General features: G+C 40.7%; 1 protein-coding gene across 1 annotated transcript in view; it reads right to left on the bottom strand.

Moving 5' to 3' along the window:
* L3MBTL3 (L3MBTL histone methyl-lysine binding protein 3) overlaps positions 1-23,160 on the bottom strand; it is a 165,136-nt gene that overhangs the window by 4,180 nt on the left and 137,796 nt on the right. The window contains exons 18-19 of the mRNA XM_054996165.1: positions 9,139-9,230; positions 5,539-5,702 (exon numbers count right to left, since the gene is read on the bottom strand). Of these exons, the coding sequence (XP_054852140.1) occupies positions 5,539-5,702; positions 9,139-9,230 (256 nt within the window). The remainder of the gene's footprint in view (positions 1-5,538; positions 5,703-9,138; positions 9,231-23,160) is intronic.

The raw sequence follows: 23,160 nt of genomic DNA, 5'->3' as shown, positions 1-23,160 counted from the left end.
TTTGGGAAAGGGTGCTTTTTTCCTTTCTTCCCCCACCCCATCCCAGTCTTAGCTTTTCACCTCCCGCCCCCCTCCAGCCTAGTCCTAGGCCTTTGAGCAGAGCTGGGTTCTTGCTTTTCTAAGTGAGTTTTATTTGCTTTTTCTCTGTTTCTTCCCTTCTGCTTTTTGGAGCTCCAATCTTCTGGTTTGGTTTCTGGGGGTTTGTGGCCCCCCTTCCCCAGGGAGCCCTTCTTTTATTTGCTTTTCTTTTCTTTCTCTGCTTTTTGGACGGTCTGTCTTCTGTTTTGGGTGCCGCCCCCCCCCCCCGGAGCCTCACTTTTCTGTAGGCTGGCTCCCTGTGTGTGCACTTGTGTGGTGTAGTGCAGTTTTCCTTTTTTCTCCACACTCCTCCAGTGCCCTTTACTTTTATTTGGAGTGCCTCTACAGCCTGCGCCACTGACTGAGTGGTGTTTTGGGGGGCTTGCACCTCTGGTGTGCTGACTCACACCCACACGGGGCTGTTTGCTCTCTGTGTGAAGTTGTGTGTGGTACAGTGAAGTCTGACCTCTTTTCTGCACACTCCTCTAGTGCTCTTCATTTTTATTTGGAGCGCCTCTCCAGCCAGTGCCACTGGGCTTGTGCCTCTAGTGCGCTGACTCACATCTGCACGTGGTTGCTCAACTGTCTCCGCTGCGCACACCATCAGGCTCCCCACTTGCATGCTTCTCCAGTGCAGCTCGCTTTTGCTGTGTGTATGCACACCATCAGCTCACACAGTTTTATTTTATTTTGAGCCCCTTTCCAGCTGGGGACAGTGTCTGGGTGGAGGTGGTTTTGGGGGCTGTCTGCTGACTCACAACTGCATAGGTAGCTTTACTGTCTGCAGGCTCCTCACTTGCACGCTTCTCTAGTGCAGCTCACTTCTGCTTTGCGCGCACACACCATCAGCGCACACACTGTTTTGTTTTATTTTGAGCCAGTGTCCAACTGTGGGCAGTGTCTGGGTGGAGGTGGTTTTGGGGGCTGTCTGCTGACTCACAACTGCACAGGTAGCTTTACAGTCTGCAGGCTCCTCACTTGCATGCTTCTCTAGTGCAGCTCGCTTTTGCTGTGCACACGCACACTGTCAGCACACACACTGTTTTATTTTATTTTGAGCCCCTTTCTAGCTGTGGGCAGTGTCTGGATGGAGGTGGTTTTGGGGGCTGTCCACTGACTCACAATTGCATGGGTAGCTTTGCTGTCTGCACACGGGCAGGCACAGGGGGTGGAGGAGAGTCTGCTGAAAACTCCCTGCGAGTTTAGGCTCTCTGAACGTGAAGGGGGCTGTCCTGGGCTCAGACAAACCCTGAACCAGTTCAGGAACCAGTTGTGGTTTGGAAGTTCATGATTCGTATTCCGTGAAAATGAACGAACCACGGACCAAACGGTTCGGGTTTTTTCCGTTCCGTTCTGTGCCCATCTCTACTTACAATACATTATAACGTTTTGCATCTAAATAGTTTAGATTTTATTTCTGCTTGTTAATGTAGGGTTTTTAAAATATTTGTTACTGTGGGTTTAAGTGCAGACCTCTGAGGAAAGAATAAGGGGGGCTGGGGGAGTGAATAGAGTCTGCTCTGACTGGCCAGTAGTTGAACCCTAAAAGGTGTTCTAAAAGAACTGCAGTTTTCATTAGTACTGAGGGAAAGATTTTCCAGTCACCCTTTCTCTTAGAGAGAAAGCGTTCATTCTAGTTAAGTCAGGTAAACTGTGTGAAGCCTGAAAGAGTCTGTGTGTTTCTGAAAGTATTCGCTCTGCAAAATTCAATGAACCTGTGTGGAGTTTTGAGAAATTCTAGTTAAGTCAGACAAACTCTGTGAGCCTGGGTCAGTCTGTGAATATATGAGAGAGTTTATTCTATCTAGGTCAAGCAAGCTGTGTGGAAAGGCCTGTAAGAACCTATGTCTGCGTACAAGATAGTTTAGTCTGCTAGTGAAGATATGTGTGGAAAATTATACTGTGTGACTGAATCTGTGAATATATCTTTGAGAAAATTATTTGTGAAACCACCAAACTTAAGAACTGTTCTGAAACCAATACACTTATAAAAACGCTGCAACCATCACTTATGCACTTATAAATTCTACTTTTGCTTAAGAAAAAAAGATCCTTTTTAACCTCACAAACACCCTTACATGCTGACCGTTCCATCAGACTACCATCTATGTAGTATCAGTTAAGCAGAAGAGATGTAAAGCAAAAGCCTTTGGTGGCAGCAAAAACCATTTAGGGAGGCAGTGATATATATGTCACACAAACAAAAAAGGGAAGGTGTTCTCGAATTATAAGTCTGGGTAAAGTAGAGAATACCTGAAGTTCTGTGAGTGTGAAAATATAAGGAGTGTTGATTGGGACCAGGGCCCTCCTGAGGTAAAAGTTTAAGGTATTGTAAGGAGGTAGGTAAGGTCCAAAGGCAAGGAAATCATTAATATATGCTTACTTAACTGACAAGATCACAAGTTTTTTTAACACCATCCAACATATTTTGATTACACTAGAACATATGTGACTATTCCCATAATTCAATGAATGGAGGACCTTACAACTTTATCTGTATTTGAATGTATGGCACACAGATGACAACTGAGGATGAACTTAATTTAAGATATTTGGATACCTTTAAAAGATGCTTATATGAAGATTTCTGTTTTGTCATATTTTATTTCTATTGTGTATGAGGCTTATTTTAATTTCCCCCTTTTTTCTCTCTTTTCAAATAAAAAAAATTAAAAATGATTTGGATTTAACTATAATGTTTACCACTTCTCCTAGTATTGACACATTTTCTACAACTGCTGGAACTGATTGCAATTTTTCTTTTAATTGAGAAAGAGACATGATGTTTTAATTCATGGTTTCTACAGGCTCATTTGGATGATATGGCCTCCCAGTATATGATGGATTGAAAGAAAGGCATCTAAACTCCCTGCCTACTTGATGTGCCAACCTCACTACCAACACTAGCAGGCATCTACATGTTGCTGAATCATTGGGTCTTACATTTATAGCCTTGGTATTTATGATATATCAGCTTTACGGTGCTTAAGACAAGATTCAGAGGAGTTAGCCACTAACCAACTTGCATCTGATGAAGAGACCTGTGGCTCTTGAAAGCTTATGTTACAATAAGTTGGTTAGTCTTAAAGGTGCTACTGGGCTATTTACTATTTTAAGACAGGATGGGAACATCAGAAAGAAAAGTGCAGTTTCCTCTTCAACCAATTCTTTGCTATCATAGTGCTAGCCCAATGTTACACTGCTCATAAGAATGGTTAGGCTTTGTGAACAGTAACTTTGTGCAAATCCACTTCCATACACTTGTTTAAAGTGGGAAGGAGAAAAAAACAGAGGAAGCAATGAAATGGATCCAAACCTCTGCTATGCCAGCAAAAGAGAATATCTGGTAATACAAGAAGTGTGTGTATACATGGGATTTAGCTTTAGAGTACAATTATGTAATCAACAATTATGCTAATATCAGTTCTTACCTGTGTTCCATGCAAAGCAATATACAAAAAGGAGAAAATACTTTTTGGATTGATGTTTGGTCAATGCTGTCTTCATATTTTTGACTGCTTTATTTCTTCCAATTCTATATGTGCATCCAAAATGTTACATTCAGGCCTGATTTAGAATCTCTGAATCTTTGCTAAGAATTTTCTGTATCTTCTGGCTCTACCTGCTCTTCTTTGTATATCTCAGAGAAAGAGATGGGGGCTTTCCCTAAACCTTTGAAGGAAGCAGGTATTAGACCCCTGGCTAGGGATGAGGTGGCCAACTACATATCAGTCTCCAATTTACTTTTTCTAGGAAAAGTGATAGAGCATGTGGTGGCAGAGCACCTTGAGGGCTTCTTGGATGACCCTTTCAATCTGGTTTCAAGCTGGGGTTTAGTACCAAGACAGCTTTAGTGAATGACTGCCTGCAGACTTGCAAATGGGCAGTGCCCTGGGGGTGGGACTCTGAGGGTGGAGTTGGTGATGAGCGGGGAGGATAAAAGAGGGGCTCTGGAGCTGGGCCAGGGAGGAGATGCTGGGGAAGTATTGGCCAGAGAGAATGAGAGAGGAAAAGCAGAAGAAAAGGCAACATCCCTGGAAGGCAGTGGGTGGTGGTGATGTAATCAGGACCCACCCACCTCTATTTCTGAGGCCCAGCTGAGCCTTGGCTGGGGAGAGGGAAGGCAGAATGGGCTGGCAGCTCCCCTGACAGGCGAGGGACATGACACTCCAGAATGTTGGGACTGGGTGTTATCATTATCCAAATAATACTCAGTTCGATATTTCATTATCCAAATTTCCAAATTTCTTGGTTCTGAACTGGTCTTTTGAGGCTGTGGTCAAGTGGCAGAACAAGCTGAATCTGAATCTAGACAAGACAGTGGCAAAGCTGGTCAGGAGGCTGATATTGTAGAGGGACTGAATCCGCTTGTCCATCATAGAGTAGAGTTGGCCTTTTCAAAGCAGGCCAAGAGCTTGGAGATGGACCCTACCTTGCTCTTTGAAAAGCAGGTTGGCATAGGGGCCAGGAGTGTCCTATCAGCTCCTTTAGTTCACCAACTCTCTTGTTACCTATATTCAGATGATCTGGCCATACTAATCCCCACTTCTGTAATCTCACAGTTGGATTACCATAATATGCTCTATGTGGGAGCTGCCTTTGAAACAACCTGGAAACTAGAACTGCTCCTGAATGCAGCATCCTGAACATATGTTGGCCATTTTGAAACAACTACATTGGTTGCCAGTCTGTTTCTAAGATCAATTCAAGGTAATGGTTATGACCTTTAAAGACCTTAATGATATTTTAACCTTTTTTTAAAAAACATTTGATTTATATACCAACCTTCAGGACAACTTAACACCCACTCAAAGTGATTTACGAAGTTTATTATCCCCACAACAATCACCCTGTGAGGTGGGTGGAGCTAAGGGAGCTCTGGAAGAGCTGCGACTGACCCAAGGTCACCCAGCTGGTTTCAAATGGAGGAATGGGGAATCATGGGACCTACATATCTAAAGGACTGTCTTTTTCCATTATGTCCCTGTGCACCAATTACGCACCAACTACAGTCTTCAGGCAGCCATCTGTTGGTGATCCCATCTCTTAGGATGGCTGGTCTGGGATCAACCAGAGTTCAGGCCTTTTCCACTGTGGTTTGTGCTCTGCAGTTTTGGCTCTCTGAAGAGCAGACAGAAGCCCCCCACCCCCACTTGAAGATCTTCAGGAGGCACTGCAAGGCTTCCCTTTTTATTAGGGATTTTAAGGGATTTGAATGGCAGGCACCTTTTAAGGAGGGAGGAAGGGATTTAGGGAGTTGTTACTTTATTTTGTTTTTTTAACTGTAAATGTTTTTAATCTACTGTTGTAAGCAGCCTTGAACCATGAGGAAAGGCAAGGTAAAAATGATTTAAATAAATAAGTTAGTTCTGAAATTACCTCTTTATGAGAACAAACTTGTAAAAAGGAGGAAATCTTAAGTGAAAATCTAGCATGAGATCTGCACTGAAATAAACACACCTCATCTGTGCTCCACTTGGAAACCTTACTGGCAGGGATTCCAGCCACACTAGGAAGGAGCTTACGCTGTTGTTCCCACCATAACGGTAAGCCTGGGACTGTCAGTTTGGAAGACAAAATGACTGGCTGAGGATGGGACCTCTGATTACTGGATTCCTTGTTGTCTGGTGGGGGAAAAAAGAATGACAAACATGGCCAGTTGGCCACTACAAATACATTTTTATCAATATACATGTCATATACTTAGTTGGTATAATAATTGATATCAAGTAATGGTTGTTGTGGGTTTTCCGGGCTGAATTGCCGTGGTCTTGGCATTGTAGTTCCTGACGTTTCGCCAGCAGCTGTGGCTGGCATCTTCAGAGGTGTAGCACCAAAAGACAGAGATCTCTCAGTGTCACAGTGTGGAAAAGATGTAGGTCATTTGTATCTACTCAGGAGGGGTGGGGTTGAGCTGAGTCATCCTGTAAGAGTTTCCCAGGGTGTGGAATGCTAATGGCGGGAGGCTTCACTGTATCCTGAGGAGGTTCTTTTGCATATGGATTGGTACTTGATGTGCTAATCTTCTCTGCAGGGCTATTGTCGGGGATAGAATGTTTTGTTAGCCTGGTGTTTTTCAGAACTGGAAACCATGCTCTGTTCTTTCTTAAGGTTTCTTCTTTCCTGTTGAAGTTTTGCTTATGTTTGTGAATTTCAATGGCTTCCCTGTGCAGTCTGACAAAGTAGTTGGAAGTGTTGTCCAGTATTTTGGTGTCCTGGAATAAGATACTGTGCCCTGTTTGCGTTAGGCTATGTTCAGCCACTGCTGATTTTTCAGGTTGTCCAAGTCTGCAGTGTCTTTCATGTTCTTTTATTCTTGTCTGGATGCTACGCTTTGTGGTCCCGATGTAAACTTGTCCACAGCTGCAGGGTATACGGTATGCTTTTTCATAAGCTTTCCCATCTGATCAGTAATTCCTTTGATATATGGCATCGTGCAAGATATGATATATGGATCGTGCAAGACGGATATGTGAGCCGCACTTTCTCAATGAGGAAATTAATCATCTAAACCACGCACTTCAGGCAAATGGCTACTCCAGAAATGAAATCCGAAGAGCAATCAAACCCAGGATGAATCAAACAACCAAGGAAAAACAGTCTCCTACAGGAAAAGTGTTTTGATCAGGAATTACTGATCAGATGGGAAAGCTTATGAAAAAGCATAACCTTCAAGCAGTATTCAGACCCACCCGAAAAATACAACAGATGCTACGATCAGCAAAAGACAGTAGAGACCCCCTCACCTCTGCAGGAGTATACCGTATACCCTGCAGCTGTGGACAAGTTTACATCGGGACCACAAAGCGTAGCATCCAGACAAGAATAAAAGAACATGAAAGACACTGCAGACTTGGCCAACCTGAAAAATCAGCAGTGGCTGAACATAGCCTAACGCAAACAGGGCACAGTATCTTATTCCAGGACACCAAAATACTGGACAACACTTCCAACTACTTTGTCAGACTGCACAGGGAAGCCATTGAAATTCACAAACATAAGCAAAACTTCAACAGGAAAGAAGAAACCTTAAGAATGAACAGAGCATGGTTTCCAGTTCTGAAAAACACCAGGCTAACAAAACATTCTATCCCCGACAATAGCCCTGCAGAGAAGATTAGCACATCAAGTACCAATCCATATGCAAAAGAACCTCCTCAGGATACAGTGAAGCCTCCCGCCATTAGCATTCCACACCCTGGGAAACTCTTACAGGATGACTCAGCTCAACCCCACCCCTCCTGAGTAGATACAAATGACCTACATCTTTTCCACACTGTGACACTGAGAGATCTCTGTCTTTTGGTGCTACACCTCTGAAGATGCCAGCCACAGCTGCTGGCGAAACGTCAGGAACTACAATGCCAAGACCACGGCAATTCAGCCCGGAAAACCCACAACAACCATCGTTCTCCGGCCGTGAAAGCCTTCGACAATACATCGATATCAAGTAACATTTTTTTAAAAAAGTAATCACAAGGAAAACTGTAGTGACTCCTAGTCCTTCTAGTACTAGATGGGCTATCACTTTTGAACTTGATATTTTATTAGAAAAAATAGCTGGAGCTAATTTCACACATTAATATACACTATGGCTCAAAAATGTGAGCAAAATCTTTGAAAGGTTGCTGTGCATTTTAAAATACATTTTTATAGTTTTACCATTTCATTTATTTATTCATTCTATTTTAGCAATCCATTTGTTTAGTGTCAATCATGCCTAAAAATCACGTTTTAGCAATTTTCTCTGTATATTTAAGTGGGAAAACAGCAAACTAGTGCAGTTCTATTGCTCCTATAGGACATTTCATTGCATCACGTCTGAGACTAGAAATGTCGGTGTGTTTCTTGACTCTCCATAGCTTCCAGTTTGTATAGCATAGCAATCCCCAATGTAGCACTTCTGAACGTGTTTCCTGGTTCTCACTTTTTAATTCTTCCAGTTTCCTTACCTCCTTTCAAGTTGCTTTCTTCTCTTTCTCCTCCTTAGCCCAGTTTACTCTTCTTTTCTTCTGTTTCTTTCATCACCTTTCACATTCCTATCTTCCCCATTTGCTACCCATGAATTTCTCTAAATTAGGAAATTCTAAATTGGCTGTCTCATTCTAAATCAGGAGGTATCTCAAACTCTGTTTGTTGTAAGATCCTGTTCCTTCCTGGAACTTTGTTCCCTCTCCATGTGTTTTGCTTCTCAGTTTGAGAATTACTGGTTACAATGGTGTTTCATGTTATTTAATATAATTATGATATGTATTTCTGTGGGTAATAAGCAATCTGGAAATTCCATCCAGCCTCCAAAATCTCCATCTTATAAGCTCCCAGGGGCTTGAATCAGTGAATTCCTTTCCCCTGCCCTTTACTTTAACTGATATGCAGCTACTCACAACATTTTGTCTCCTCTGGACAACTGTTAGCCCCCATCAGGGCATTTTTAAAGACTTTTTTGTGTGTGGCTAATTTAGTCATAGGTTTCTGCATAACTGGCAACTACCCTGATCCTTCTTCATCTGTGAGCAGCCCCTCTTACGCTGTCACTCACTCAAGGGGCAGCAAATTGGTTATTAGTTACAGTGATTTGCTTTTTATCTTGCCCTTTCTCCATGAAATTCAGGGCATAACCGTCTCCTAATTTTGTCTTCAAAATATCTCAGTGAGCGTCACATTTGAGCTGAGATTTAAGCTGTGATCTCCTCTGAACTAGTAACACAGTAACCACTGTAGCACACTGGCTGTCTTCATATTATAATATTTATTATAGATATATTTTATAGGTTGTATCCCAACAAAATTCCATGCCTTCCTCATCTCACTGCAGCTCTGATCTCCCCATACTGCTCCTGAAGGACAGACTTCCCTTAGGAACAGCATGAGAAGTGAATGAGAGGTCTGAAGGGGTCTGAAGAGGTCTAGTGAAATCTGCCGCTCCTAGCAGAGTTCCAATCCTATGACTGGACTACAACCTAGTTCAGATTTTACTGGGTGAAGTGTTCTATAAACACAAAACTGAATTTGAGACATTCAGAAAAACTCACACTGCTTAATTTAATGGTAAGTAGTTACCTTTGGTTTCATTTAGAGAGGACTCTGTGCTGTCCATCTTCCTTCCTTCACACTCAGTCTTCTGAGCAAATTCCTTAGCTGTATGGCATCCCCTAAGGAATATTCAAAAATCTACCTTTAATTCATTAAATGTCATTTCTAATCATGTCTACAATTATATACAAACAATTCCTGTTACCTTTGCACAGAATATCTACCACAAGGTTGTGAAACATAAGACCCATGTGCCTTATGAAGCTTTCTGGAATCCCTTAAAGAATCTGTAGTGGTTTATTGCTATCCATAAATGTTACTGAAATTTTCAGGTTTCAGAAACTATTTCCTTAGAAGGGTAAAGAAGTTGTTCAACCAATGGCTTCTATTGCATGCCACAGAAACATTCCATCTTCCCATAGATTTGAATTAGCCATCAAGAATTGTGGGAATTTCCTAGCATTTATAGTCAAGGGAAAGGAAATATTACTGGCCTTTGGTCAATAGAAAAGGGGATGAGCACTGACAGGTATATTTAGTCTGACTGGACAGAGAACAGAGCAATTGTTTTGGCATGCAAAAAGACTGCGAAGATCAAGCAGCAGTATGTGGGAAGAGGTAGGTGTACTGGTAATGGGATTTTATATATACAAGAGTAGAACACTGGAACTGATGGGGAAAGCCCCCCACCCTGCCCCACTCCCACCATGATGCGTGGTGCTCAGACACAGAAATTATGGTTTTATTTTATTTTATTTATGTCATTTATGGTCTGCATTTCTCACTGAGACTCAAGGTGGATTATACAGTGTGAGAGTAGTATAGTCAGTATCAAGGACAATTTTATAAACAATGCTGTAGGGTAAATAAACACAAGTTTACAAAGACATAACATTAGCAAGAATTCAATACAGAGTTGAAGAAATGCTGAAACAGAACGTAAGTAATTCTACGGTTGACAAAGGAGCACATATTTAAAGCAACAGATAGTACGTAAGGCAACATAGTGGTGAAGTCTATGGGTGAAGTTTATGGTCCCTAACTCATTAGCGGAGCATCTGAGACCCCTCCCTACAATATAAAAGTCTTCTGAATAATTCAGTTTTGCATCATTTGCAGAAAGTTAGGGAAGTGGGGGCTCTCCTGAACTCCACAGGGTAGGGGCCACCAGAGAAAGCTCGTGTGCAGGCTGCTGTTGATTTCTCCCAGCTTACTGCCCCCTCCCAAAGCATTTGAGTTTGATGTCCCTCTTCTACCATATTAATTAAAACAATACCATTGTACTGATGTTTGCAGTATAAATTAGGAAATACAACAGGACACAGTTACAGTAAAATCTCATGAGAAGAAATTAGCTTTGAGGACTCTGTGGTAAACAAAGAAAATGAGAATCAGTGTAAGCCCTGCTTCTAGTGTGGATTGTTTAGGCTTGCTAATGGATGCTTCAAAGTAGCCTTAGCTCCAAATTACACTTTATATAGAACATCTTGGACTGTACTGAAATGCAGCCATGTAGCAATTGCTTGCTCTCAGGGCAGCCTTACTTTTTTTCCATTGCAGGGCAAACTACAGCTAGGGGAGGAATCTGAACTATGAAAGTGTAATGTTGTGATAATGTCAGTGTTTCCTTTCAGAGTAGAATGAAGATCTTCTGTGTGAAGGTTACCTTTCCCACTTCTTCTACAGCAAGGCTATGCAAATTAGAGCCTGTTTGGCTCCTGAAGGAAGTTCTGCCTGTTCATGCTCAGAACAGCAAAAATGTTGAAATCTTTTTTAAGCATATGGCCAAGGCCAACTATGAACTGAAGTCTGCACAGATGCCACAACGGGAATGGTAACAGAAAAATTTTAAGTATAAAGCTGAACACAGACATAAAATCTATCTGAAACAAAGCATAACTATTTTCCATGGCATTTTTTGCAGCACTGAAACTCAGTAGTAGGCACATATCCACATCAGCAGACAGTATCCAATAGTGTAGTGTTTAATCCCTGTTCCTACCAAAGAAGCTCTCTTTTGAGTCCTGTAGTCTCTTTTGAGTCTCTTTTGAGTCCTCTCTTTTGAGTCCAGGAGGGAGAAAACCCTCCTGAATAATTCAATTTTGCACAGTTTGAGAAAGCCAACAGAGGCTTTCCTGACCACCTCAGGAAGGCCATTTCATAATGTGGAGGCTACCACAGAGAAAGCATGTGTGTGGGTTGCTGTTGACTTTGCCCAACTGCAGGGTGGTATCTGCAGAAGGCCCTGTTCAGATGAGAGAAGCTACCGTGGAGGAATATAGGAGGAGAGGCAGTTGCACAGATATGAGGGGCCAAGGCTTTGAAGGACTTTGAATGTGAGAGTCATCTTGAATTGAGCCTGGTAACTGATGAGAAGTCAACGGAGTGACTGCAGAATGGGAGTAGTATGTATGCTCTGTCTAGCTCATGAGAGTAAATGAGCTGCAGTGTTCTGCACCAACTGAAGTCTCTGAGTTGACTTTAAGGGGAGACCTATGTAGAGTGCATTACAGTAGTCTAGTCTTGATATTACTGTGCCATGATTTCAGGTGGCCAAATCAGTCGTGTCAAGGCAGGGGGCCATTTTATGGGCTAATCTGAGTTAGGAGAAGCCCTTTTTTTGCAGCTGCATTTATTTGCTTCTCTAGCTGTAGTGCTAACCCCGAGGGTCTGAACTGAGTCAGGGTCAACCAAACCCCATCAAAGTTCAGAAGATCACTGCTTTTCCAACCCTTATCACCTCCATTTTGTCTGGGTTCAATTTCAATGTGTTTGCTTTCAGTTAATTGACAACAGCGGTCAAGCAGCAACCCAGTACCTCTATTGCATCACCAGGGGATTTGGACATGCTACCCATCTTGATCTGCCAGTATCCATCACTGTGACTGGGTCAAAATTATTCAGAAATGGACTGATGGTGTGTTAAGCATTTCTTCTGGCTCACCTATACTACAGGTGGCATCCAGATCAAAGCATATTTGAGCTATTTTATCAGCAAAAAACTTTGCAAAGGTGTCACAGGTAATTTAATTTGAAACAGTGAAGGTTCAGATCATCGAGTGAAAAGATATCAAACTATCTTAAATAGTTTGGTATGGGCATGAATTAGCTGATGCAACGTTTGCAGAAAAGTAATTTTTCTTTGCTCCTATAACCACTGCTTTATAAGTCTTCCAATGGGCTCCATAGCATGCTTTATCAGATTCAGCATGTGTTTTCTGCCAGCATCTTTCCAGACATCTTCCAGACATCTTTTTATATCAGCCAGCTCTGTGGTGAACCATGGGTCTGGTTTCACCATTCAGTAGTCAGAGCTTTTCATGGATGATTGCAAACTCCCGTGTCCTCCCAATCTGCACTTCAGTCTACTTTAAAATGCATACTCAACACATGTGGGCTGTCTTCCTGCAGGAGATTCCACTTCACTGGAGAATGTATGTGTGCGGATTAAGCAACATTGCAGGAAGAGCCAAACACATAAAAGACAATCACTGTAGCAGCGTGTGGACTATTCACTACTGCAGATGTTGAATACAAGTGACAGGCTCTAGGAAGTGGGCATCTCTAGTTACTTCATCCTGTTCTATTAGCTTGGCAGGATATGGATTACTGTCCTGATAACAAATACTTAAACTGCAGTAGTAGCATGTTTGCAAATTCAGTACTTGGTAGCAAGGACAGTAACCCAAAGCCTGCAATACTGAAAGGAGTCATGTGAAACGTCATTGGAACATTATGTACAATTACTTTCCCCCACCAAAATTCTAATGGAGAGAAGATCTCAAAAGGAATGAAATAAATCAGAGCCTTACAAAATTATAAATTGTAGAACACTTCCAGATTCCATATTGTATGGTGCTTACATGTATCTAAACTGGATGATGCAGCTAAGAGGGGGATGTGCAAATTAAAGATCTGGCCTCAGTGCACAGGAAAGGATAACAAAAGTTCTAGCATTTTGAATGCTATTTTCACAGACCCTGAGCAAACAACTCTGGACATGGCAACAAATTTCAGGATTCTGCATGCCTCTCAAGAGCATGTTGTACAACATGTTGCTTCAGGCACTGAAATGTATATGCAGCATCCATGTGACCAATATACCACTCATATGAAACACCACATTTTCCACATGGGGATGAGTTCAGAAGCTTAAAGCTCATTCCCATGTCCCGTATGCTGAGCTACTGTGTGAACTAACACTGAGAAAATCAGCGATTAGTAACAAATTTTAAAAAATGGATAGCACAAACTAAAATTGACATTTCCTACCATAAAATAAAGAACAATATTTCAATAGTCTGAATAAATCTTTTATCTTTATCTTAAGGATAGAAATATTTCCAAATGAGCTACAGTGGTCCAGATCCATAACATAAACTAGCACAGTTAATCTTTTTCTCAACTTAGATTCCAAAGACGTTAACATATTTTCACTGGGTATAGCTTCCTCATTACACTTAAATGGGATGCTTTGTTTCATGCATTTTTTTTAAAATATTTTCTAATTACTAACATCAAAACTACAAACAGAAAAAGGAAAAGGAAACAAGGGGAGAGGGAAAAAACAACATAAGAACACAGACTACAACTACAAGTATTGAATTCCCTTCATAATACAATTATTTAAAGTTAAACTTTCTAATATGCTATTAGATTGGTAGATCTTATAAGATACAAACTACAGTCAGGATCAGGTCTTCTCCCCCCCCCCCCCCGCGTCTCGGTCTCAGTTCTCTTTGAACAGCTACAATCGCTGCGCTCACTCCCTCCTCCCCACGCCCCCCTTCAGATTCTGGATCTTCTTCTTGCTCGAACTCTTGATGATTAAGCACAAAATCCTTCAGCTGTACTTCCGATATTATCTTGTAGGCTTGGTCTTTATAACTGAACCAGATGCCTTCCGGAAATAACCATTTGTATTTTATTTCACGCTTTCTCAGAAGAGCTGCAAACCTTTTGTATTTGAATCTTCTTTTCCGAGCTAAAAATGGAACGTCCTTCAATATCTTAACCTTGTTGCCAAGAAAGTCCAAGTCCACATTGGTCGAATTGTATAAAATGGTGTCCCGAGTCTTCTTAGATGAAAAATCAATAATAATCTCGCGAGGCAGCTGACGCTTCACTGCATATTTTGAAGATGTCCGACGGACTTCCAGAATATCGCTTTTTAACTCTTCTTTAGTTGCCTTTGCAAATGACGCCAAAAGTTCCGACACCAAATCCTTTAAATTTTCACTTTCCTCCTCCTTCACATTCTGTAAACGCAATACCGTCTGAGCACGATCCACTTGTAGTCCTATCAATTGATTCTCCAAAAGCTTTACTTCTTTGTTTGTAGCTCTCATGAGTGTTGCATTTTCACGAGCAGATTCCTCTGCCTCGAGCACTACATCTTTAATGGTTTTCACTTCATTTTCAACTGAGCCAACCCTTTGTCCGATTTCATTTAGCTTATCAACAAAGGGCTTCATAGCTTCAACGACCGACCGTTTAACCACCTCTTCAAGAGTCTCTCCCTTCCCCTGCAACACAGCCAAAACCGATTTGCCCACAGCAGGGCTCTGCTTTTTCGTCGCCATCTTGGGGGGGGGGGGGAGTCCGCCAACTAAGTTCCAAAACTCAATGAAGGGGAAGATATCCGAGCCTTCTTAAGCTTCAACTCCCATCAATCCTTCGCATACGCTTAGAGTAACAGAAGGGATCCACTTACTTACAGGTTTTCACCTTAAATCTGCTTGGTGGCTAATTAATTAGCCACCAATCTGCTTGGTGGCTAATTAATTAGCCACCTTAACTGGCTAATTAATAGGAAACAGAGAGTGAGTATAAACGGGCACTTCTCACAGTGGAGGGTGGTGAGCAGTGGGGTGCCACAGGGGTCGGTATTGGGTCCAATGCTTTTTAACTTGTTTATTAATGATTTGGAATTGGGATTAAGCAGTGAAGTGGCTAAATTTGCAGATGACACGAAATTGTTCAGGGTGGTGAAAGCCAGAGAGGATTGTGAGGCACTCCAAAGGGATCTGTCGAGGCTAGAAGAGTGGGCATCCATGTGGCAAATGAGGTTCAATGTAGCCAAGTGCAAAGTAATGCACATTGGAACCAAAAATCCAAAATATAAATACAAGTTGATGGGGTCTGAACTGGCGGAGACTGACCAAGAGAGAAATCTTGGAGTCATGATAGATAACTCACTAAAAACGTCAGCACAGTGTGCGACTGCCATAAAAAAAGCTAATGCTATGCTAGGGGTTATTAGGAAAGGGATTGAAAACAAATCAGCCGGTATCATAATGCCTCTGTATAAATCGATGGTGAGGCCTCATTTGGAGTACTGTGTACAGTTCTGGTCGCCACACCTTAAAAAAGATATCATAGCACTGGAAAAAGTACAGAGAAGGGCAACTAAAATGATTAAAGGGTTGGAACACTTTCCCTATGAGGAAAGATTGAGGCGCTTGGGGCTCTTTAGCCTGGAGAAAAGACGACTGAGGGGAGACATGATAGAGGTTTACAAGATAATGCACGGGTTAGAGAAGGTCGAGAAAGATGTGTTTTTCTCCCTTTCTCACAATACAAGAACTCGTGGGCACTCTATGAAATTATTGAGCAGTCGGGTTAGAACAGATAGAAGAAAATACTACTTTACACAAAGGGTGATAAACACATGGAATTCGTTGCCACAGGAGGTGGTGGCAGCTACAAGCATTGCCAGCTTCAAGAGGGGACTGGACAAATATATGGAGCAGAGGTCCATCAGTGGCTATTAGCCACAGGAGATAGATGGTATTCTCTTTGTGGGGAGGTGGTGCTCTGTTGTCTTGGTGCTGGAAGGAAGGCAGTGGGAGGGCTTCTGGTGTCCTGGCCTCACTGACAGTCCTTTAGATGGCACTGGATTTCTAGCCACTGTGTGTGACAGAATGTTGGACTGGATGGGCCACTGGCCTGATCCAACATGGCTTTGCTTATGCTTATGCTTATGTTGCCGTTCTCCATGGCCCGGCAGCACGCGATGTGCTGCGCAAGTCTGCCGGCCTCCATAGGAGCAGACGGGCTATTTACCCCCTGGATCGACTTCAGGGGGCTCTTCCTGCAGCGCTCCGGACCCTGACCCCCTACCTGGGAGTCCTGGGGGTTAACCCTCGCAGGTCAACCACCCGGTCAGGCTGTTCGGCCGCTTCCTCCCGGACCTGCGGAGAGGAGCGTCCGACATGGCCGGGAAAATGAAACCGAATCTGTTTCATGCATTTTTCATTTCTTTGTAGGTGAAATGATTTGAAGGAAAAAGTGTACAATCCAGCAATCTAAATCCCATTGCAATCAATCGAACAGGGCTGATTTGTAAATTTACAATCTATGCTGGATTGTGCCAAAGGACTTTTTTTGGTGCTATATTCCACAACTAATAAATGCAAATAAGCTTTAAGAGAACCACACGAAGATGGGACACAGATATTTAATTAAAGTGGTATGAAGTTGAAACTTGGTGGGTCATCATGACACCAACTTTGTAATGGTACAAGGGAAAGAAAAAATAGCCTTGTAACTTAATACTGAAGTATGAAAACATACTACCAGAATTTTACATCAACTTTCCTTAATAATCAGGGAAACCAGTGTGATAATTTCTGCTGATTTTGTTCTGCTTTCCAGCGAGCCATGAGTACTGAAAAATAAGCTTTTAGACACTCTAATTAAAGAAAAATAATTTGATCTAGGTTTCAAGGGATTGAATTGCTTCTTAATTAGAAACGTTCAGTAATCCAAACACTATTGTAAGATATCAGCTGCGTATAATTGACTTTTCCATACAAAATTATTTACATCTAGTCATATGTTGTTATAACCACTTACTATTGGGATGTTAGGAATATGATATATTGGAGTTACATTTTGGTAGAAAATAGCTACCATGTTAAAGTCCGAGAGGAAAGATTTATTTTGTAATTCGGTGTCAAAACATTTTTAATATTACTTTTTTAAAGTTGTGGAGCTGGAGCATGGCTTTAATGAGATAATTTACAGTAACAGTATTTCAAGAAATTGCCACTGTGGGTGTTATAGAGTCTATGCAAAGATAGCCTATGGTTTGCTATGCAGACACAGTCTGTTATATAATGGTATGACTACAACTAATTAAAACACAAAATTTGTATTATATTAGGAAGAATTCAGGTAATACTTTCTAAATACCTTCAATATTTGAACCAAAGGAACGAAGATACTAATTCTGGTAATTCCAGCCAATAAAATGAATAAAAAGGGGAAAGGTGGCTTACAGAATAATTGGTGTAACAATATTTTATCTACAAGGCAGATATTTGAAAAGTTTGTGCCAACTCCATTAAAATATATAGCTATGAATGAGGGATATAAACATAGGAAAGTATTGTGCCCTATAATGTTTATGGTTGTTTGTGTAAATGTCTAGAACCATAATTTTAATTGCGCAAAGCACTTAATTCAGGAAATCAATTACAAGCACTATGATTCTCAGGATTAGACCCACAGTACTCCATATCTTAAAAACACCTGAAGAATATTATTTTCCACTGACATCACTCCTTAAAGCTTTTTGCAAAGAGGTTTTGTCTAGGGATGTGCAATTCAGGTTTGGTATTCCTTTTAAAATACTAAATTTTACCTGATTCAGTAAAATTTGATTCAGTAAAATTGCCGAATTCAAAAGGGAATACCAAATCAGATTCGGTTTTCTCGAACTTAAGTTTACTGATTAATTTGAGTTAATTTGGTAAACTTTGGTAATCATGGTGTCACAGCTGCTGGAGCCCAGGGAAGCTGTCTGTAGGCTGCCACCACTCTGGTACAGGTTTCCTAAAGAAGGGCCCAGAGCACCCAACTAACACCTTTTGTTGACTCTTTCCCAGTAGGTTTGATTTATTACATGACCAAATAAGGCATGAGGAACCAAGCAGAATAATAAAGAACTTTATTGAAAAGGTTTATTAATAACTGGTTCTTAAACTTGGTATATTAAAAATAGTAAAGGTTGGTGAACAAACAAAACTAAAATACCCTAACGCGTCTAACTAGACTGCTCTTAACTGTCTCCTGGTGACTGTCTTCCAACTGTCTCACCCCTTCTGGATGAGGGAACACTCCGTCTGCAGCAGCCTCTCCTCAGCTCTGCTCCCTAGAAGTGAACGCCCTCCCACTGTGATGAGGCCTTTTATCTCTTCTCTCAGGCACCATCCCCCTATTTTGCTAATGGTGCAAATTTTCCCTCCAAATCCCCTCTTACCCAATCACAGGGGCCAAAGGGAACATGGGAAATGTAGGCCTTGCAGTAACTTTAGTGCAGGGTTCCCCAGAGCCACTAGGCCTCACTAGGCCCAGGCTCTGTTTCCAGCCTTTTTTCACAGATGGGAGCAGGAAGAAGGGAGGGGTGTGTGAGGCAGAGGCAGAAGGGAGGGGGAAGGAGAGCTGGAGGGGGAGGGGTGACCAATCCTTGTAGGAGCTTTCTCTGGCTGGTAGGATTCTCTAGAAGAAGACTGCCTTTTCAAAAACTGCTCTTCAAGGAGTTAAATAGGCAGGCTTGCCTCAGAGAAGCCTCCATTTTGTGTGTTGTATGTGCTCTGGCTGCCTGGAGAAATCTGAGACCCTGCCTGCCTGCTGGCTGTGGATTCTTTCTCTTCATCTGGCCTAGGCCTGGCCTGCTTTGTACTTGATGTGGACTGCAAATGGATCCTGCTGCTCAGTGGATTCCTGCTGCTGTCTGCTGAGATCTGCTGCTGCTGCACCTGGAAGACTTCTGCTGCTGGTTTAAGAATTGTAGACTCATTGGGTTTTTTCTGCCTTCGGGGTAAGGGGTTGGGGTGTCCGGGAGAGATACAGTTGAGGGGGAAGGGAAATAGGGGTTTTTTTTAACTGCATTTTAGAAATTGTTTTTTTGCTGTGTGTGAGGTGCTTTTATGTGTATGGGAAGGTGCTTTCATTTGAAGTTGGTTATATTTATTATTCATTTTACTGTTCAATTGTTGGTTGCTTGTTCTGGGGGGTGGTGTTTGCTGAGGTGCTTGTTGTTACCTTAAATCACCAAGTGGTGTTTGGGTGTACTTTGGGTATTCTGAGAGGGTTCTGAACTTTTACAAAGTGTTTTTTTTTAATTAAACTTTTCCAAACAAAAATAACATAACATTCAACCAGCAACATAGCAATAACATCAAGTAAGGTATAATAATGCCAATAGATGTCTACAGCTGAGTAAATAATATAGTCATGCAATATCATGAGATTAAAGTTACTCATTAAGTACAACTACTAGAAATTTCTTTATAGCTAAATATTTAAATACAAAGATTCAGATTTCTGGGTTAATGATCATGTAGTGCGGTAGTTTTGTAGTTAGGAAATCATTTTTTGTAAGAAATTCTAGGAAAGGGTGCCATTTTTCATAAAAGTTACTTGCTTTACTGAAATCTGATGTCAATTGTATCCTTTCTGTGATCTTTTCCATGATAAGTTGTTCCCACACTTTAGAATACCACATATCTAGATTTGGGGGGGGGGGGTTCGACTTCCACTTTGAGGCTATAGCATTTTTTGCAGCTGCTAAGAGTGACACTATCAACTCTTTACTATGGCAGGGTATATTTTGATCTTTCCAGATATCGAGAAAAATTATTTCGGGTCTTAAAGGTATAATATATGTTGTGATTGCATAAATTTGACGCAGAATTGTTTGCCAAAACTTTACTATATGTTCGCACTTCCACCAACAATGTGAGTAAGAAGCTTGCTCCCCACATTTTTTCTAGCAGAGGGGTGTTCTGGTAGGGTAAATCTGTGCTAGTCTTTGGGGTGTGAGATACCATCGTTGGATTATCTTATAAGATTGCAGTCTAATGTTAATTACAGGAGATTTGATCATTTTGGATAACCATACATGTTCCCAGTCCTTATCAGTTAAATCAATTTCACAATCCTGTTGCCACTTGTTTTGTACTTTGGTATTCCGTAGATCCTTAGTGCTCAAAATGATGTTGTAGATTTTCGCTATAAGGCCTTTACGGACATAGGTAGGTGAGTCCAATATCAGTTCAAATTCTGTTCCAGAATTATTCATTACTTCTTTAATTTTTAGCCTATTTAAGAGATATGTCAGTTGGAAATAAAAAAAACCAAGGTACTTCCTGATCTATTCTTTGTTCTATAATAGCTTTTTCTAGTATGCCTTTCCGTGATGCAATGTCCAATAACCTTAGGTCTTTTATTTGTTCTCATGCTTTAGGGTCCATCGTATTATAGTGATGTGGGAAGTTTTTATGGGCTGAGATCACTGAATATCTGGATACTTCAGGAAGTAATAAAATCTTATATCTATCCCACGTCTTAAGCAGGGTCTTTAAAAATAAGTTTTGAGCCGTTAAATGCGTGCGCAGTTCTCGTGGGGACCAAAATATTTCTTTAGTTGTTTTTGAAGACTGGAATGGGCTAAATAACTCAATCCAGTCTGTTTGGTTTTTATTGCATAATATTTGAATGACATTTGACAACCTAGAAGCAGTGTTGTAAAGTTCCAAATCAGGATATTTAAAACCTCCATATTGTGGTTGTTTCCTCAGTATCTTAAAGGCAATTCTGGGTCGTTTATATTGCCATAAGAACTTGTTAAAAAGTGATTGCCACTCTCTTAAGATTTTTGAAGGGACGTTGATCGGAATTGTCCTAAATAAAAAGATTAATTTAGGGAAAATAAACGCTTTAATTAAGTTATATCTTTCATACCAGGACAGCTGCAGTTTATTCCATTTGTAAAGCATATTTTTAATCTCTTTCATTTTCTGTAAATGATTAAGCTGAAGTAACTCAGTTAATTTGGGTGATAATGTTATACCTAAATAAAGTAAGTCTGAGACCCAGTGATACTTGTGTTTCTGCTTTATAATTTTGGATGTCGTAATTGACACATTAATAGGTAGTAATTTCGATTTGCTTTGATTAATCCGTAACCCTGACACTTGGCCAAATTTTGTGAGTTCCTCTTGAAGAGGTTGTAAAGATGTTTCTGGGTGTGTGACATATAACAAAATGTCGTCTGCAAATAGACTTAACTTAAATACTTTTTTGTTAACTACTATACCTTGAATTTGGGCATTATTTCGTATAGCTTCAGCTAGTGGCTCTATGGCGATTGCGAAAAGAATTGGTGAAAGGGGACAGCGTTGACACGTGCCCCGCTTGAGGTCTATAGAGCCTGATAGCATGTTGTTGATTTTAATTTTGGCTATTGGCCCCGCATATAGTGCCCTCATGACCTGCATAAAATTGTTGCCAAAATTCATCCTACTGAGAAGCGTTTGCAAAAAAGAAATTTCTAACGAATCAAAGGCTTTTTCAATGTCCAGTGATAAAAACACTGCTTGTGAGTGTTGGCTATTGCTGAGAGCTATTATATTTAAAGCCTTATATATATTATCCGACAGGTCTCTATTAGGTATGAAACCTACTTGGTCTGAGTGGATGTAGCTACCTATAAATGAACTAAGGAGTTTGGCCAAAATAGATGTGAAGATTTTATAGTCTACATTCAGTAGAGAGATCAGCCTGTAAGAGCCTGGGTTAGATGTGTTTTTCCCTGGCTTTGGGATTACGGTTATTGTCGCTTCCACCCAGGGTGGTGGGAGAGTCCCTGACTCTGAGATGTTGTTACATGCATCCAAAAGAGGCGGGGTTACAGTGGTGGCAAATTTCTTATAGAATTCCGCTGGGTACCCATCTGGGCCTGATGCCTTATTATTTTTAAGATTTTTAATAGAAGCTGTAATTTCAGAGGTCGTAATTGGGCTGTCCATTAATTGGCGGTGTACATCTGTAAGTGTTTTAATCCCTTTGTGATTTTGGATATATTCCAAAATTTTCTGTTTGTCAGGATTGTTGGAGGAATATAGTTTAGAATAAAAGGTTTTAAATGCTTGTAAGATTTCAGCTGTTTTAGTGTAAGTTTTCCCATTTGTATCTTGTATGATTCTGATATGTTTATTGATTTTTTTTCTTTTACTTTCCAGGAGATGTTGCGCAATGTCCTGGGAGAGTGATTCCAATATTTTTGTTTTATAAAAAGAAGATTTTTTTGAATTTTATGGGTTTCTAAAGACTCTAATAATTTACGTTCATTAATAAGTTGCCGATAGATTTTTTTACCTCCATTTTCTTTATGCTGACGTTCTAAGGCTTTAATTTTATCCTGAACACTCTGTTTCTGAGTATTTTTCTGCTTAACTAAAAAAGCTGACAAAGCTATTAACTGGCCCCTTAAGACTGCCTTTAATGCATCCCAAATCATCAAGGTGGAGGTTGACTCTATTTGATTTTCTGTGAGATATTGATTGATATGTTGCTCTATAGTCTTAACGTTGTTTTCATTAAATAACAGATTCTTATTAAGTGTCCAGTGTCTTTCCTTTAAGCCCTCTGAATCTACTATTAAAGCACATTTAACCCAGGCATGATCTGAATATTCTATATTTCCGATTGTGGCTTGTTGTATGTGATCAATTAAATTGTTGGATACTAAGATGTAATCAATTCTTGTGTATGTGTGATGGCGTGATGAAAAATATGTATAATCTTTGGTGTTTCCATTTTTCTCTCTCCAGATATCTATTAGGTGAAATTGTTCAAATATTGTTGGCAATTTGGTATCACATTTAGATTTTTTAGCTTTTTTATTGCTACAAAAATGAGATTTGTCCAAATTGTAATTAGCTATGTAATTCAAATCTCCTCCAATTACCATCGAACCCTCTTGGAATTTTTTAAGTTTTTGCATCACTTCTTCTATAAAACCCAATTGATCAGAGTTGGGAGCATATAATGAAGCCAAAGTATACATATTACCGTTAAGATGCCCTTTAACAAATAGGTATCTTCCCCTTGGATCTCTCATTACAGCCTTCAGTGAGAATTGCACCTTTTTTGACAATAAAATTGCCACGCCTCTAGATTTAGAAGACCCTTTTGCATGAAATTGGCATAACATCCATGAAGCTTTAAGTTCTGCCTCATGTACTGCATGAAGATGTG

Source organism: Eublepharis macularius, chromosome 1 (genome assembly GCF_028583425.1).
Source record: "Eublepharis macularius isolate TG4126 chromosome 1, MPM_Emac_v1.0, whole genome shotgun sequence".
Taxonomy (NCBI): Eukaryota; Metazoa; Chordata; class Lepidosauria; order Squamata; family Eublepharidae; genus Eublepharis; species Eublepharis macularius.
The sequence above is the reverse complement of the archived record's forward strand: the minus strand, read 5'-3'. Positions and strand labels throughout refer to the sequence as shown.